This window comes from Callithrix jacchus, chromosome 6 (assembly GCF_049354715.1).
Source record: "Callithrix jacchus isolate 240 chromosome 6, calJac240_pri, whole genome shotgun sequence".
Lineage (NCBI taxonomy): Eukaryota > Metazoa > Chordata > Mammalia > Primates > Cebidae > Callithrix > Callithrix jacchus.
In genome coordinates, this window is record NC_133507.1 from 118,595,376 (window position 1) to 118,613,588 (window position 18,213).

An 18,213-nucleotide genomic window follows, 5' to 3' on the forward strand; every position below is an offset into this window, starting at 1 on the left:
CCTCAAGGCCTTAGAAATAGAAATTCCATTTGACCCAGCAATCCCATTACTGGGTATATATCCAAAAGACTATAAATCGTTCTACTATAAGGACACATGTACACGAATGTTCATTGCAGCACTGTTTACAATAGCAAAGACCTGGAATCAACCCAAATGCCCATTGATAATAGACTGGATTGGAAAAATGTGGCACATATACACCATGGAATATTATGCAGCAATCAGAAATGATGAGTTCGTGTCGTTTGTAGGGACATAGATGAATCTGGAAAACATCATCCTCAGCAAACTGACACAAGAACAGAAAATGAAACACCGCATATTCTCACTCATAGGTGGGTGATGAAAAAATGAGAACACATGGACACAGAAAGGGGAGTACTAAACACTGGGGTCTATTGGGGAGAAAAGGGGAGGGCCAGTGGGAGGGGGAGGTGGGGAGGAATAGCCTGGGGAGAAATGCCAAATGTGGGTGAAGGGGAGAAGAAAAGCAAAGCACACTGCCATGTGTGTACCTACGCAACTGTCTTGCATGCTCTGCTCATGTACCCCAAAACCTATAATCCAATAAAAAATTAAAAAAAAAAAAAAAAAAAAAAGTTCATATGAGCTTGTGGGCTTGGGAGAACTTCTGGATACTGGTGGCCTTGCTGCTCCCTTTTCTCTACGCCCTCAACTCCACAGCATCTCTTCTTGTGTTTGTAGTAATAGCCATTCTAACTGGGGTAAGTTAACATCTCATTGTGGTTTTGATCTCCATTTCCCTGGGTGATTAGTGATATTCAGCATTCTTTCATATACCTGTTGGCCATGTGTATGTCTTCTCTTTTGTCTATTAATGTCATTTGCCCACTTTTTAATGTAATTTTCAAAAATTGTTGAGGTGTTTGAATTCCTTGTGTATATTCTGGATATTAGTCCCTTGTTGGATGAATAGTTTGCAAATATTTTCTCTCATTCTGTAAGTTTTCTCTTTAGTCTGTTAATTCCTTCCTTCGTGGTGAAGCTTTTCAGTTTAATATAATCCTATTTGTCTAATTTTATTTTAGGTGTCTGTGCTTTTGGGGTCTTAGTCATAAAATCTTTCCTAGGTCAATGTCCTTAAGTGTTTTCCTTATGTTTTTATCTAGTAGTTTTATAGTTTTGGGCCTTATGTTTCAGTTTTTAGTCCATTTTGAGTTGATTTTTGTATACGGTAACAAATAGATATTCTTCTGCATATGGATATCCATACTCTGAAGAGAGTGTCCTTTCCTCAGTGTATGCTCTTGACATTTTTGTTGAAGATGGCAGTAAATATGCAAATTTATTTTTGGGTTCTGTATCCTGTTCCATTGGTCTATGTGTCTATTTTTATACCAATACCATGCTGTTTGGCTACTATAGCCTTGTAATATATTTTGAAATCAGGTAGTGTGATGCTTCCAGATTTGTTCTTCTTTTTCCTAAAATTGTTTTGACTCTTCTGACTCTTTTGTGGTTCCATAAAAATTTTAGTTTTTTTTCTATTTCTGCGAAAAATGACATTGGTATTTTGATAGGAATTGAATTGAATCTATAGATTGCTTTGGGCAGTATTTTAATGATATTAATTCTTCCAATCCATGAGCATGAGATGTCTTTTCATTTGTTTGGTGTCCTCTTCAATTTCTTTCTTTTTAAAAAAGTTAAAAATTTAAATTTTTTCTAGAGATGGGTTTTCACTTTGTTGCCCAGGCTGGTCTCAAATTCCTTGACTCGAGCAATCCTCTCATTTTGGCCTCCCAAAGTGCTGGGATTACAAGCATAAGCCATTGTGCCAGACCTCCTTCAATTTCTTTTCTCAGTGTTTTGTAGTTTTCTTGTAGTTGTGGGTTTGTCATACATGGGCTTGATTATTTTGTGGTATGTTCCTTCTATGCCTAGTTTTTTGAGAGTTTTTATCAATGAGGGGATGTTTTATTTTATTAAATTTTTTTTCCGCATCTATTGAGATGATCATATGTTTTTTGTCCTTCATTGTTGATGTGATGTGTCATGTTTATTGATTTGCATATGTTAAACCATGTTTGCATCACTGATATAAATTCCGTTTGATCATAGTGTATTATCTTTTTGATGTGCTATTGAGTTTGATTTGCTAGTATTTTGTTGAACATTTTTGCACCTATGTTCATCACAGACATTGGCTTGTAATTTTCCCTTTTTGTTGTGTTGGCCTTACAGAATGAATTAGGGAGAATTCCCTCCTGTTCAATCTTTTGAAATGGCTTGAGGAAGACTGGTATTAGATCTTCTTTATATGTTTGGTAGAATGTGTTAGTAAATCTGTCCAGTTCTGTGGTAGTGAATCTGTCCAGTGTCTTTGTTGGGAGACTTTTCCTTACTAATTTAATCTTGCTATTCACGACTGATCTGTTCAGGTTTTCTATTTCTTCCTAATGATAGGTGTATGTATGCAGGAATTTATCCATTTCCTCTAGGTTTTACAGTTTGTTAGTGTGTAGTTGTTCATAATAGTCTGTAATGATCTTTTGTATTTCTGTGATATCAGTTGTAATGTCTCCTTTTTCATTTCTGATTTTATTTGGGTCTTCTCTTTTCTTGGTTAATCTAGTTAGCAGTTATTAATTTTGTTTATCTTTTTGAAGAACCTACTTTTTGTTTTATTGATCCTTTGTATTGATTTTCCCTTTATTTTGTTTAGTTTATTCTTTATTATTTTTTTCCTTTTACTAATTTTGGGTTTGTTTTGTTTTTGTTTTTCTAGTTCTTTCAGGTGCATTGTTGTTAGACTGTTTTTGAAATCTTTTTACTTTTTCTGATGTAGGCATTTATTGCTATATACTACTCTCTTAGTATCACCTTTGGTGTATCCCACAGTTTTTGATATGTTATATTTTCATCTTCATTAGTATGAAGACACTTTTTAATTTCCTTGTTAATTTCTTCATTGACCCAATAGTCATTCAGGAGTATGCTGTTTAATTTCCATGTATCTGTATAATTTAAAAAGTTCCTGTTGGTATTGATTTCTAGTCTGAGAAGATATTTGATATAATTCCAATTTTTAAAAAACTGTGGCTGGGTATGATGGCTCATGACTGTAATCCCACCACTTTGGGAGGCTGAGGTTGGCAGATTGCTTGAGGTCAGGAGTTTAAGACCAGACTAGGCAACATGGCAAAACCCAGTGTCTGCAAAAAATACAAAAATTAGCCAGATGTGGTGGTATGTGCCTGTCGTCCCAGTCACTCAGGAGGCTCAAGTGGGAGGATTGCTTGAGCCCAGGAAGTTGATATTGCAGTGATTCATGATTGTGCCACTACAGTCCAGCCTGGGAGACAGGGTGAGACCCCATCTCAAAAAAATAAAGAAAAAAAATGTTGGCTAGGTACAGTGGCTCATGCCTCTACTTCTGGCAATTTGGGAGGCTGAGGCAGGTGGAGCGCTTGTCCCAGGAGTTTGAGACCAGCCTGGGAAACATAGTGAGACTCCTATCTCTACAAAAATTATAAAAAAATTAGCTGTGTGTGGAGGTGCATGGTTGTGGTCCCAGCTTGGGAGGTTGAGGTGAGAGGATCACATGAGCCTGGGAGGTCAAGGTTACAGTGATCGATAATTGTGCCATTGCAACCAGCCTGGGCAAGAGAGTGGGACCTTATCTCAAAAAAATTTTTTTTTGTTAACACTCATTTTCTGGCCTAACATATGATTTTTTCTGGAGAATATTCCATGTGCTAATAAGAATGTGTATTCTGAAGTTGTTGGATAAATGTTCTGTAAATGTCTATTAGGTCCATGTGGTCCAGTTTAAATCCAGTGTTTCATTGGGTATTCATGGACACAAAGATGGCAACAATAGACACTGGGACTACTAGAAAGGGGGATTGGGGGAAGGATTGAAAAATAAACTATTGGGCAGTATGCTTACTACTTGGGTGACAGGATCAATTGTACCCCAAACCTCAGCATAATGCAATATAGGCATATAACAAACCTGCATATGTACCTCTTAAATCTAAAATCAAAGTTGACATTATTTTAAAAAGTTAATAATCAGGGAAATGGTGGTGGGGGGAGCAGTGAAGAGATATGTAGGAAACCTCTATACTTCCTGCTCAATTTTTATGTAAAACTAAAATTGCTCAAAATTAAAATCTATTGGTTTATAATAAATAAATCCAATGTTTCTCTGTCTAGATGATCTGTCTAATGCTGAAAGTGGGTTGAAGTACTCCACTATTCTTGCATTGAAGTCTGTCTCTCTCTTTAGATCTAGCAATATTTGCTTTATGAATCTGGGTGCTCCAGTGTTGGGTGTATGTATGTTTAGAATTGTTATATCCTCTTGCTGGATTAATTCCTTTATCATAATATAATGACCTTGTGATTTTTTTTTTTACCGTTTTTGACTTACTATTTTGACTATTTTACCTAATACAGGTATAGCTATGCCTGTTTTCTTTAGTTTCTATTTACATGGATTATCATTTTCTATCCCTTTACTTCAGTCAATATGTGTCTCTATAGGTAAAGTGCATTTCTTATAGGAAGCATGTAATTGGATCATGCTATTAAATCCATCTAGCCAGTCTATATCTTTTAAGTAAAGAATTTAATCTGCTTACATTCAAGGTTATTATTGATAAGTGAGTTTTTATTCCTGTCATATTGTTAATTGTTTTCTGGTTGTTCTGTATGTTCTTTTTTCCTTTCTTTTGCTCTTCCTGTTTACCATTGTAGCTGGTGGTATTTTGTAGTGGTACCATTTGAGTCCTTTTTCTTCTTCATTTATGTGTTTACTTTACCAGTGAGTTTTATACTTTTGTCTATTTTCATGATGGTAAATGTTGTTCTTTTGCTTTCCAGGTTTAGGACTCCCTTGAGCATTTCTTGTAGGGCTGGACTAGTGGTTGTGAATGCCTTCAGCTGTTGCTTGGCTGGGAAAGACTTTATTTCCTCCATTTTTTTTTTTTTTTGAGACAAAGTCTCACTCTGTCACCCAGGCTGGAGTGCAGTGGTGCGATCTTGGCTCACTGCAACCTCCACCTCCCAGGTTCAATCAATTCTCTTGCCTTGGCCTCCCAAATAGTAAGGACTACATGCCACCATGCCTGGTTAATTTTTATATTTTTAGTAGAGACAGGGTTTCACCATGTTGGCCAGGCTGGTCTTGAACTCCTGACCTTAAGTGATCCACCTGCCTCAGCCTCCCTAAGTGTTGGGATTAAAGATGTGAGCCACTGCACCCAACCCTTTTTCTACATTTATGAAGGATAATTTTGCTGGATGTAGTATTTTTGGCTGGGAGTTTTTTACTTTGAGCACTTTGAACATGTCATTCCATTCTCTCCTGGCCTATTAAGTTTCTGCTGAGAAATGTGCTGTTAGTCTGATGGGAAATCTTTTATAGGTGACTAGGTACTTTTCTTTTGCTGTTTTTAGAACTGTCTCTTTGTCTTTAACGTTAGACAGTTTGATTATAATGTGCTAGGGAGAAGATCTTTTTGCATTTGTGTGTGTTTGGGGATCTCAGAGTCTCCTGTACCTCAATGTTCAAATCTTGGGAAGTTTTGATTATTTCATTAAATAGGTCTTCTAGTCCTTTCATTCTTGTTTTGCCTTCTGGCATTCCAGTAATTTGAGTATTTGGTCCTTTTGTGGTGTTCCATATGTCATGAAGACTTTGTTCATCCTTTTAAATTGTTTTTTTTTTTAACTTTTGTCTGACTGGGTTATTTCAGAAAACTTGTCTTCAAGTTCTGAGATTCTTTCTTCTGCTTGATCTAGTCTATTTATTGCTGAAGCTCTTGAGTGTACTTTGTATTTAATTCAATGAATTCTTCAGTTCCAGAATTTCTGGTTGGTTCAATTTTTATTTTTATTTTTTGAGATAGTGTCCAGGGTCTCACTTGCCCAGGCTACCAGGCTGGAGTGCAGTGGCACTTGCGCTCACTGCTTTCTGGGTTCAAGTGACTCTCCTTTCTCAACCTCCTGAATAGCTGGGATTACAGGCATGTGCCACCATGCCTGGCTGATTTTTTTTATTTCAGCAGAGATAAGGTTTCACCGTGTTGGACAGGCTGGTCTCAAATTCCTGACCTCAAGTAATCTGCCTGACTCAGCCTCCCAAAGTGTTGGGATTACAGGTGTGAGCCACCATACCTGGCTAGGTTCATTTTTATATCTATCTGCTAAGTTTGTCATTCATATCTTAAACTGTTTTTCTGATTTCTTTGTAATGTTTTTCAGAATTCTCTTGTAATGCACTGAGGTTCTTTAGATTTAATAATTTGAATTCTCTTTCTGGAATTTCATGAATTTCTTTTTGTTTGTGATCTGTTGCCTGAGGATTACTGTGTTTCTTTGGAAGTGTCACTGTTCCTTGTGCTTTCATGTGTCCTGCATTCTTATGTTGATATCTGTCCCTAAGGCCTGGCTGCAGTAGCCTACATGCAGTTGCTTGTGCTTCAGTCAAGAGGCAACAGTCCGCATTTCTCTTATGGCTCAGTCTTAGCACCACAGCGATCTAAGACAGCACTCAGTCTATTGGGGATGGGGCTGTAAAATGGTGCCTTGCTGTAGCTGCTTAAGTCTCTGGGAGTGTTTGGGACCCAGTATGCCCTTCCTTCCTGGGACAGTGCTTTGGCACAATCTCTTGTCAGCTCTCTATGTTAGTTTCAGGGCCCTCAAGGATTGAGGAGCTCTCGCATGGTTAGAATTGCAGGGTCCACAGTGGGAAGGTGAACTACTAAGGGTCTCTCACTTAACCTTTCCCCATACTGGTGAGTCTCTCTCAGCTGATCCCAACCAAGAAGGCTGCTTCACTTCCTTTTCCTTCCTTGTTTTAGGTATTTCTTTCACTTTTCTGCAGAATTCCAGTGTTCTCTCTTGTGTGATCTACTCAATGCGTAATTATCTACTCACTATTTTGGTTCTTTCTAACTGCAGTCTTAAAATACAATAAAACTCTATTAAATTATGTAGTTCATTATTATAGGCAGATATATGAAGGATCAAATTATAATCTAACTCCTGAAGTCTTATGTTTCCCTGCCATCTCCTTAATATGCTACATTCCTACCATCTGTTTTAGTTTCAGTTTCCAGACGACAGAATTTTCTCCCCCTTCTGAGTATTTGTGCATCTTGTCTTACATTCTTGTTTGCCTTACCCCTACTCACTTCCTATTCAGCCTTTTTTTACAACTTTTTTCTGGGGGTTGGGGTGAGTGGAAATGTAACATACAAAAGAAAAAGACACAAAACATACTTTAAACTACCAACACTAGGGCAGCAACCCCAATCTTTTTGGCAACAGGGACTGATTTCATTAAAGGCATTTTTTCTGTTGATGGGGAGTGGGGAGTGGATGGTTTCAGGATGAAAGTGTTCCACTTCAGATCATCTGGCATTAGTTAGATTCTCCTAAGAAGTGTGATCTCTTGCACGTGCAGTTCACAATACATGCTCCTATGAGAATGTAATGTCATTGCTAATAGGGTGGCAATGCTTGCTGGCCTGCTGCTCACCTCTGGCTGTGTGGCCTTGTTCCTAACAGGCCACAGACCAGTACCAGTCTGCAGCCTGGGGGTGGGGACCCCTTCACTAAGGCAGTCATTATCCATTCAAAAATTAGGAAACAGCAGCACTTCAGAAGTCTTTACCCTTTCAATCACAACGCTCCTGTCCCCTATGTAATACCTTGATTGTTATTATAATGACTTTCTTTTTAGTTTACTATCCAGAATGCAGCCCTAAACACTATACTTCTGTTTGAGCCATATAAGGGAATCATATAGCATGGACTTGTGTGTCTGTCTTCACTCAATGTTATGCTTGTGGAATTCATCTTGCGTAGTTGTGATTCCTCCATTTTCACTGCAGTGTGCTAAGAGCTGGCGAACTGTGGCCTGTGGCCTGTTTCGTTATATATTGTCTATGGCTGCTTTAGCATTGCAACAGCAGAGTTGAATAGTTGTGACAGAGACCTCATATTTACTATCCAACACTTTAGAGAGTATTTGCTGATTTCTGCAGTATTGTCTGAGTATGCCACAATTTATTTTTCCATTATTTTGTTTTTTGGAGTTCTGGGTTGTTTCCCCTTTGAGGCTATTACAAATAACACTTCTATGAACATTCTTGTAGTGCCTCATGGTGCACCTGTGCACCCATTTCTGTTGGGTGTATCTTTAGCTAAGTAGATAATGCCAAACATTTTTTTCCCCAAATGGTTCTAACAATTTACCAACGCTGGTGTTTGAGACCAGTCTGGGGAACATTGCAAGATCCTCATCTCTACAAAAAAATTAAAAAATAAGCCAGGCATGGTGGAAGATGTGTAGTCTCAGCTACTCCAGTGCTGAGGCAGGAGAATTGCTTGAGCTTGGGAAGTCATGTCTGTAGTGAGCTGTGACTGAGCCACTGCACTTCAGCCTGGGGAACAGAGTGAGATCTTGTCTCAAAAAAAAATTCTATTTCAATTCTCTCTTGAAATTTTCACTGTCAGCTGTGCATAAATAACTGCTCCTGCTAAGATCTTCCACTGGCACCTCAAATGGAACATGACTCTAATGGAATTGCTCTTTGACCACAAACAGACTCCCTTTGGGGTGCCCCCACTTCTGTAAGAGGCCTCATTATTTCTGTAGTCATTCAGACTCAAAACTGGGAAGTCATCCTGGCTGCCTCATTCTTTCTGCCTATCCAGGCAGTCACAGGCTAAGTTCCTCCTTCATAACATCTGTTATATCTACCCTTTGTATCCTATCCCTGTTGCTGCCCTTCACCCTCAGGTCCTTATCATCATTAGCCTTGACTTCTTGCCTCCATCCCTCCTCACTGCAATTCCACATGAATTTTCTTAAAACACTTTTCTGCACCTATCAACTACTTGTTCAAAGAGCCTTTAATGCCATTTATCTTTCATAGAATTAGGTCTTAACTCCTTAGCTTAGCCAGAACCTTCCCATACTCCATTAGTTTACAATCTTACTTTCTGCTTCCTCCCTAAAAAACCTCCTTTAGCTCACTGCTCTGTTCACTCTTTTTCTGTTTAAGCCACTTTCTTCAAGGATCAGTTAAAGTCCTAACTCTAGTTCCACTGATCTTACTCAAAATTGATTTCCCCTTTTTCTGACATTTGTAGCACACTATTTCTTCCACATGTACCTTGTATTGTTATTTTTTGTTCATTCATTCATTCAACAAAGAATATCGACCATCACTCATATTCCAAACATTGTGCTGGACACAGAGTGTACAAAGATGGAGACGATATAGTTCCTAACCTTGATGAATTCATGATCTTGTCCAGTTTGACCAAATTGAATACAAAACATTTGAGGGCAGAAACTGTCTTATTCTTCTTTATATTTCCAATGCCAATCAGAATTTCCTTTTTTCTTTTCTTTTTTTTTTTTTTGAGACAGAGTATCGCTCTTGTTGCCTAGGCTTGAGTGCAATGGTGCGACCTCTGCTCACTGCAACCTCTACCTCCTGGGTTCAAGTGATTCTCCAGCCTCGGCTTCCTGAGTAGCTGGGATTACAGGTGCCCACCACCATGCCTGGCTAATTTTTGTATTTTTAGTAGAGAAGGGTTTTCACCATGTTGGTCAGGCTGGTCGCAAACTCCTGACCTCAACTGATCCGCCCACCTCAGCCTCCCAAAGTGTTGGGATTATAGGCGTGAGCCACTGTGCCCGGCCCAATCAGCATTTTCTACAGAGTACATATATATCTATTGCTGTTAATGGTGATGATGAAAGACAATAGAATTTCTGGTTGTAATAACAGTGAAGAAAGCTAGGGGCTAGCAAGATTTCACTCATAGTTTATGTATTTCTATCAGAAATTCAAATAAGGAAGCTATCATCCAATTTTCTGTTGGGTTTTAGTATTGTAGAACCTCTTTTTACTCATAAAGATATAAATGCTCTAAAAACTCTTTAGGCTATTATTATTCAGATTGTTTCCTGAAATTGTACAAGAAAGTAAATTAACCCTTTTGGATTATTTGCAGAGTTATTTTAACTTTTTGTTAAGAAATTCTATAATACACTCATATATACATACATTATATACTTTCATAAACAAATATAAATAGATATACTATAAGTAATCTCTAGACAACTTCAACTTTTCACTAATAAAAAGGAGTAATGAATTGCTACTTTATCATGATATGGTGAAAGAAATCATTACTATACAATAATCCGGAAAACATACCACAAACATTTTACTGAACCCTCATTAGTGCAGTTGGTAGACTTGGCATAAAGCTCCAGAAAAACTCGGCCCACCTGGATGAGACTTTACATTTCTTGAAAGAAGGGGCTATGTATTTTATTTTTTTATAGTCCCTAAGATACACAGCATAACAGCATAATCAGGAATGACTCCAAAAACATTTGTCGAGTTATAGTTACACAGACTAATAATTTTATGGCCAGAATAAGAAAGATGTGTATGAATCCTTGAAGAGAACATACAAGTAACCAATACTTGATGCTTATATATCAGAGAAGAAATGAAGGAATTATTTTAATGACCTCAATAGGTTGGTCAAAAAGTACCCTGCAAGAGCTGGGTTTAAGGGAGGAATGTGGAGACAGGGTATTCTCAGAGGAAGGATCATAACAGTTAACTTTTATCAACTGCTTACTAAGTGCCAGATATTTTTCCAAGTAGATCATCTTGTATTACCTCCTTTGATCCTTAAAACAACTCTGTGATGTCAGCACTATGAGAATACCCATTTTATAGATGAGAAAACTGAGATAGAGCATGGTTTACAAATTTGCCCCAGTTTTCAGCCTAGATGCAGGATCCCAAAACTATGACTCCAGAGCTTTGTATGCTTCAACACTATGTTATGATTTCTCCCAGAGAGATGTAAATAATAATTCAAAGGCTAACAAGAAAAAGAAAAGTGTGGGGAAGGGAGAAGGAGAAAGACAGAGACAGAGACAGAGACAGAGAGTTAAGGAGCAAATGTGAGGTGTAAGTTGTTTTGTTTTCTGGGGGTGGAGCTTTGAAAGTGATATATAATTGAACGGAAAATAAATAAGTTGTTCAAGAAAATTACAACCACCATAACGCAGGAAATGGCACTGTGGATTTTCAGAGGGTCTCCTCCTCCTGCCCCCATTGGAACTTTACTTTCTGTACCATGGCTTCTATTTGGCAAAAACAGAGGAAAATAATGTAAGAGATGGGCCTCATCATGAGCACACACAGCTGTCACCCTGCCATTTTATTTCTTGAAAGGTTGCTCATTCCATGGTGGCCTCTGACAGGCAAGAGGTACCACTATTCAAGACTCTTCCCAGCAACCCCAGGACAGAATTACCAGTGCCAAACAGAAGGCTGGCATGTTTTAACCCACCTATGACCCACTGCTATATACATGGGAGTGGCAGCTGGAGTTCTGAGACAACAGAAGAGCGGCAGGGAAACTATGACCTGGAAGGTGGTTTGTGGAGCTGGGCTGATGCTCAGTCCTGGCTTCTGAAGCAAAGACAATGGAGAAGACAGAAACAAAGAGAAAACTAAAACAAAAACATGTGGAAAAATTGGAGAGCAATTGGGCACCATGAGACTGGGAGCCTCTACCAAATAGGAACCAGGTGCAGCTTTAAAGTATGCGCCTGCTTTATGTGCTAATATTTACACACTCTGCCCATACTTACACTTTACAGTGTAATACTTGGTTATCTCTTCTAAGCACCTAGAGTGGAAGACAGAAATCATACCCCTTTCACAGAAAAAAGGGCTTCTGATAATAACAAAACCCAAATGACTTTTGAATAAAGCTACAGATCTTTCTGATTCAAGGATGACTGCATTTATACAAGTTATTTTGAGATGTTAATATTGTTGGAAGGAAATGAATCAGAAAAGCTTTTCAAGTTACTTTAAACCCTATGATCCTCCAATGGATCGTGCAGAGAATCCTAAGGTACAGATCAGAATGGTTCTGACCTAAATTTGTTAATAGACAGTGTTTCAAGATTAAAGAGAGTATGTGTCTGTCTCCTGTAGATTTATAGAAACTAGTCCTAAAAAAGAAATTGACAAGGAAAATCGATGGTGTGAACATAGCACCACATTACAAATATTTTCTCAGATGGAGATTTTTGAAAAAGCATAGAAAAAATTCATACGATTGTTTGGTTGCTTCTCTGATAATCACCATTATCTTAATCCATTTCTAACTCTCATTAAAAAAATTAAGAAATTAATAATATTAATATTTTTTCTTTCAGTAGCTTTAGCTTTAAATAAAAATACGATGTGAACACGTTAAAAGTCTATGTACAGATTTTGTGTATGTCTCTGGAAGGGAGTTTGTTTGCTGGCCAGCTTAATTTTTGACAAAGAAAAATGGGCTGCTCTTGCTTCTTGCACAAAGATGCACTGTTTCTAGAGCAAACCAAAAAAAAAGAGAGAGAGAATGCGTGTAAAGAAAAAATTTGAAAAAAAATTAAGATAATATTCAACATGATACTTTAGTATAAACTTTTTGTGAACTGATAAAATGTGTGGCTCATTAGAATTAAAAATATAACTGTAATAAGAACTTTAAACACTAACAGTGGATAACTTTAACAGTAAGAACGGCCCTCTAAATTTCATTTTTAGTACCTCATAATTAAAGATATAGCTCTTTTTAAAACTTGCTTTCTCTATGCAGTTGTACAGTACTCTAAAGTTTCCAAAAGAAACAAGGCAAAGTATTTGTGAAATCGAACCGCCTCAATTCCTTCCACAGAGCTGCCATCTGGGCATGTTTATTTGTGTTTCCAACTTTCTGGAACAGAGAGTTTCTCTGTTAGGGACAGGGCACTGAGCAAAGGAAGTGTCTCACAGAAGGCTATCTTTTTTTTTTCTTTTTTTAACTACGTTTTCAAAACTTATAGTTTAGTTTGGTCAAAAATACCAAATGACTACCATAATCACAGAGTCTAACACAACTGGAAGCCTCAGAATTGTCTCAGCAAACACTCTTCCACAATATGATGCAAGTAATATTTTCTACATAATACCTTCTTGTGATTTTCAAATCTTTCTCAAAATACAAACGTCACTAAGGCTATAGCTGTTTGTCCTGGAAATCAAGCATTTTTCATAAATACTTCTGTAAGTAAATATTTGATTTAAAAATAAAATAAGTATTTCCAAGCAATTTTCCTAATTTTAGAAAATACATATGAGCCATGTTACCAAAAAAATGAAGCAAACAACAAAACAAAAATCTTATAAAATATAAGAAGCAAAGCATTATTGTTTGAATATACAATCTAATTATGAAGAACAGTTAAAAAATTTATAGGTCAACACTATAAACAACTAGTAGTCTCTTATCTTTGAAACATTTAACAAACAAAATAGAAGCAAAAATACCTTGTAGAGTGAAATCCAGCAATGCATATTCGTAAGCAAATTCTGTCTTTGTTTCCACTTGCGGTCTCTTCAGGGTAGAAAATATTTTTCCAGGGCTACTATCATCAGGGTCTTCTAGCTTTCTAAGTCCGCACCCCATGGCAAAATCTGTAAGGAATTATATTGCAGGAAAGGGGAGGGAGAGCAGCAAATTCTGTTGTTTAAGCTGCAAAAAGAAAGTTAAGACTTAGCTGCTTTGATTTTGTTTTCAGCTAAACCATAGATAACCAAAAAGAAAACATCTGGGTCCAAAGAAAGGAGATGAAGAATTTTTCTATCCATTTTTCTGTAAAGTCTTTGAACCCATGATTAAGCTCCAGCTCCAGGAGGCTGGGCTTGATCTTAGAGAAACATGCAAGCTGCTAAAACTTAGCAGAGAATTTCCATGCCACGTCAATTTACAGCCAGCCCCCTACCAGAGTTCTGTCGTTCAGGGCACCAACGGTGCTTTGTCTATCCCAGTTGGCTGGATGATAAAAAGAGGTGCCCAAAAATGGAAATAAAAAGGCAGAAGGGCAACTTGGATGTAATTATCTACAAGTAAAAGATATATTCAGACATAGTGGCATACAATTCTTTTTCTGTTTTCCCTCTTCTCTCTGTCCTGTGCCTACCCTTCTTCCTCTCAATTACTACCAAGAAAGCAAAAGAAGAAAGGGGTGGGTGGAGGGGGGGGGAAGGGAGGGAGGGAGGGAGGGAGGGAGGGAGAGAGAGAGAGAGAGAGAGAGAGAGAGAGACAGAGAGAGAAAATGAGAAGAATGGATTCTCAACATATTTAGAAACAAAAATCATTTCCAGAAAGGAAGTCAGCTTTATGAAGAAACTTTCTGGAGTCTAAAAGGAGAAAAGTAAAGTTTTAAAAAACAGCACTTTAGTCTTTAGACAGCATTTTTGAGGATTTCTTTCCACATGAAGTTTCTTTCTGTTGAAAACATCATATGCTAATTAAAACAGCAGAGTACAAAAATTTATATTAAAATATTTTCATAAAAAGACTTAATTGCAAAGGAGAGACAGTTATGTGTGTAATTAGTTTCCCCAACATCCTTAAATAGTTTAAAACACTCTGCTATTGGAAGGCTTATGATAGCAACTAATACTTCTACAGTTCTCAAAGTATCCTTAATTAAAAAATAAAGCAAAACTGACAACTTGATTCATTTAGCATTTGTTTTTTTTTTTTTTTGAGATGGCATCTTGCTCTGTCACCTAGGCTGGAGTGTAGTGGCACAATTATGGCTCACTGCAGCCTCTACCTTCCAGGCTCAAGTGATCCTCCCACCTCAACTTCCCAAGTAGCTGAGACCACAGGCACATGCCACCACATCTGGCTCATTTTGTATTTTTTGTGGAGATAGGGTCTCACTATGTTGCCCAGGCTGGTTTTGAAATCCTTAGCTAAAGCCATCCTCCTGCCTTGGCTTTCCAAAGTGCTAGGATTACAGGTGTGAGCCACTGTACAGGCCCATTCAGTCTTATAAATTTCCATTTACCTGAGGTCAAGAACAATTTGTAATGGACCAATTGTAATAAATGTTTATTACATTTTACCCTTTATAGGTCAGGAAGTATGGTGTACTCATCAAAACTGTGAGCCCTGGAATCAGGCTGCCTGGGTTCAAATCCTGCTTCTTAGGGCTGCTAGAGATGTAATCTTGGGCAAGTTACTTAACCTCTTCAAGTTTCATTTCCTCTTCTGTAAAATAGAGTTAATAATAGAACTTACTTCATAGGCTTGTTATGAAGGCTGAATGAGATAATCTTATCTCATATCTTGACACTAGGTCTGGGCTAATAGCACAAAATACATTTGTTGATGTGTGTATATTATAAAACAGGGCTGGGAGTAGAAATAGGAAGGAAGTGATTCTGCCACTGCTTCCATTATTTACAAAATAAACCCTTATCACAGTTGAGATTCTAGAAAACACAAGCCTGAAAAATTTTTTCAATCACATTGAAGAGTGATCGTGAAAACTCTTAAAAGGGGGATGGCTTATTTATTTTACAGAGCATTACCTTTTGTCTTTTCCTACTGCCTACTTGCCTTTACTTCTCAGAAATGTCTTAGAGAAAAATTCCATAGTCTTTTATGCTGCAGGATGAGCATTGTCGGTGGTAAGCAATTTCTGGATGAATTTGACTAAACAATAGCCAAATCTGACCCAGTGTGACTCATTTGACTGTTCACAGTACTTTCTTGCCTGACATTTTCCATATCCTCTTTGGTATGGTGGGCTGTGAGGTCCTGTATGGCAGAAAGAGAATCTTTGAAGGTCACTAGCATTTACTGAAGTGCCTGAAAGACTATTTAAGTACCCATTATATTTATTAAATACCTGCTATATTCCAGCCATTGAACTAGGTGCTGGTACACAAGATAATTAAGCATGGCCTCTGCCCTAAAGAAACTTATAGTGTAATGGGAAATACAGACTTATATACAGATAATTTCTTTTTAAAATTAATTAATTAATTAATTAATTAATTAAGTCCAGGAGCTTCTGCATATAAAGATAATTTCAATGTGATTTGGTAGATGCTGAAATAAAAGTATGCAAAGAATGCTATAGAAACTCAAGATAGGGCCTCTAACTCAGTCTGGGGGATGATGTCTGGGTTGTCGTCAAGGATATATATATATATATATATATATATATATATATATAGAGAGAGAGAGAGAGAGAGAGAGAGAGAGAGAGAGACAGAGCCTTGCTCCGTCACCCAGGCTGAAGTGCAGTGGCACAATCTCGGTTTACTGCAACCTCCACCTCCTGGGTTCAAGTGATTCTCCTGCCTCAGCCTCCCAAGTATCTGGGGCTATAGGTGTGCACCACCAAGCCCAACTAATTTTTTTGTATCTTTAGTAGAGACGGGTGTTTCACCATATTTGCCAGGCTGGTCTCGAACTCCTGAACTTGTGATCCACCCGCCTCAGCCTCCCAAAATGCTGGAATTAGAGGCATAAGCCACCACACCTGGCTAAGGATAAATATTCTTTTTTTTAAGTTGCATTTTATGTTTTGGGGTACATGTGAAGAACATGCAAGATAGTTGCATAGGTACACACGTGGCAGTGCGATTTGCTGCCTTCCTCCCCTTCACCTATACCTGGCATTTCTCCTCATGCTGTCTCTCACCAACTCCCCACCCTCCACTGTCCCTCCCCTGTTTCCCCACAACAGACCTCAGTGTGTAGTGCTATTCTTAAGATGATATAGAAAGGTGGGGAGCATGTGCCAGGAGGAGAGAAAAGCATGAGCAAAGTCATGGAATCATGAAAGAGTACGGCATATTGAAGGAACATGATGCAGTTGACATAAAATGTGACACAAGTGTAAGCTGTAAGGGAGGCAAGGGCTAAGCTGTAATGAACTTTGTATACTGTACAAAGGGAATTTGGACTTTATTTTGTAGGCAGCAAAGGTGAGTCAAATAATCAAATGGAATAATCAAGTGAGGAGTCTGAAGCAGGCAAGTGACATCAGTTTGCCTTTTAGATTGGTTACTGTGACTGATTTCAGGAAGATGGTTTTAATTAGAGCAAGAATGGATACCAGTCAAGAGGGTAAATGCAATAGTCCAAAAGAGAGGTGACGACTGAATGAGTGTGGTACATCAGTAAGTCCTTAAGGAATTATTTTCCTTTAGTAAAAGGAACTCTAGTTCCTTAAATTCATAATTGAACAATCACTTAGGTAATTTTCTCCTCCAAATTCTAACAAAATAAAATTTTGACTCTTAATGATATTTTAAAAACATTTTCATTTATCAATATGGCACACATTCCTGCTATTTTGATAATTATGTGGGATTTCACTGCATTAATACAATGCTTACCAAGTAACATTTTGGTCATTTTCAAACTTTTACCATGAAGATTTTTGTAAGGGTTACTTTTCTCCTCACACTGGATTATTTCCTAAATACTTAGATTCAACTTCATAGTCAAGTAGTTGACATACAAAGAAATCAGTTAGAGGGTGGACACAGTGGTTCATGCCTGTAATCCCAGCACTTTGGGAGGTCAAGGCAGGAGGATCGCTTGAGGCCAGTAATTCATGACACAGAAATCAGTTAGGAACCAATAAGCAGAGAAAATTCATTCTAATGACTAAATAACTCATATGTATTATTTATCTAAATACATGGTTAGCCATAAAACTGTTTAAGGTATTAACCTTATATATTTTAAGTTTTTATCAGTTGTTTCCACATATTTTGCCTCTATCTTTTATGCCTATATATTCATCTAAAAACACTTTCATTGAAAAATTTTTCTCTGCCAGGTGCTGTAATCCCAGCACTTTGGGAGGCCAAGGAGGGCCGATCACTAGAGGTCAGGTGTTCCAGATCATCCTGGCCAACATGGTGAAACCCCATCTCTACTAAAAAAAAAATACAAAAATTAGTCAGGTGTGGTGGCCCATGCCTCTTGTCCCAGCTACTTGGGAGGCTGAGGCACAAGAATCGCTTGAACCTGGAAGTGGAGGTTGCAGTGAGCTGAGATCACGACACTGCACTCCAGCCTGGGCGACAGAGTGAAACTCCATCTTAAAAAAAAAAAGTTTTTTTTCTGCCTGTCTTTTATGTCTGTAAGAATAATCTGCATCTCTTCAGTAGTATATTTATCTTTTTGGAATAATTTTTTTCTGTTTTTTGTTAGTTTTAAAAAATTAATAAACTTAATTTTTTTAGAGCAGCTTTAGGTTCACAGCAAAATTGAACAGAAAGCAGAGAATTCCCATCTGCTCCATTTTCATACATGCATAGCCTCCCCCAC

General features: G+C 37.7%; 1 protein-coding gene across 2 annotated transcripts in view; it reads right to left on the reverse strand.

Moving 5' to 3' along the window:
- Positions 1-14,067, reverse strand: part of RFTN2 (raftlin family member 2) — a 63,640-nt gene extending 49,573 nt beyond the window's left edge. For both annotated transcript variants that reach the window (XM_008999146.5, XM_002749600.7), the window contains exon 1: positions 13,392-14,067. In XM_008999146.5, the coding sequence (XP_008997394.2) occupies positions 13,392-13,530 (139 nt within the window). In that variant the 5' untranslated portion in view covers positions 13,531-14,067. The remainder of the gene's footprint in view (positions 1-13,391) is intronic.
- Positions 14,068-18,213: the final 4,146 nt, after the last annotated feature.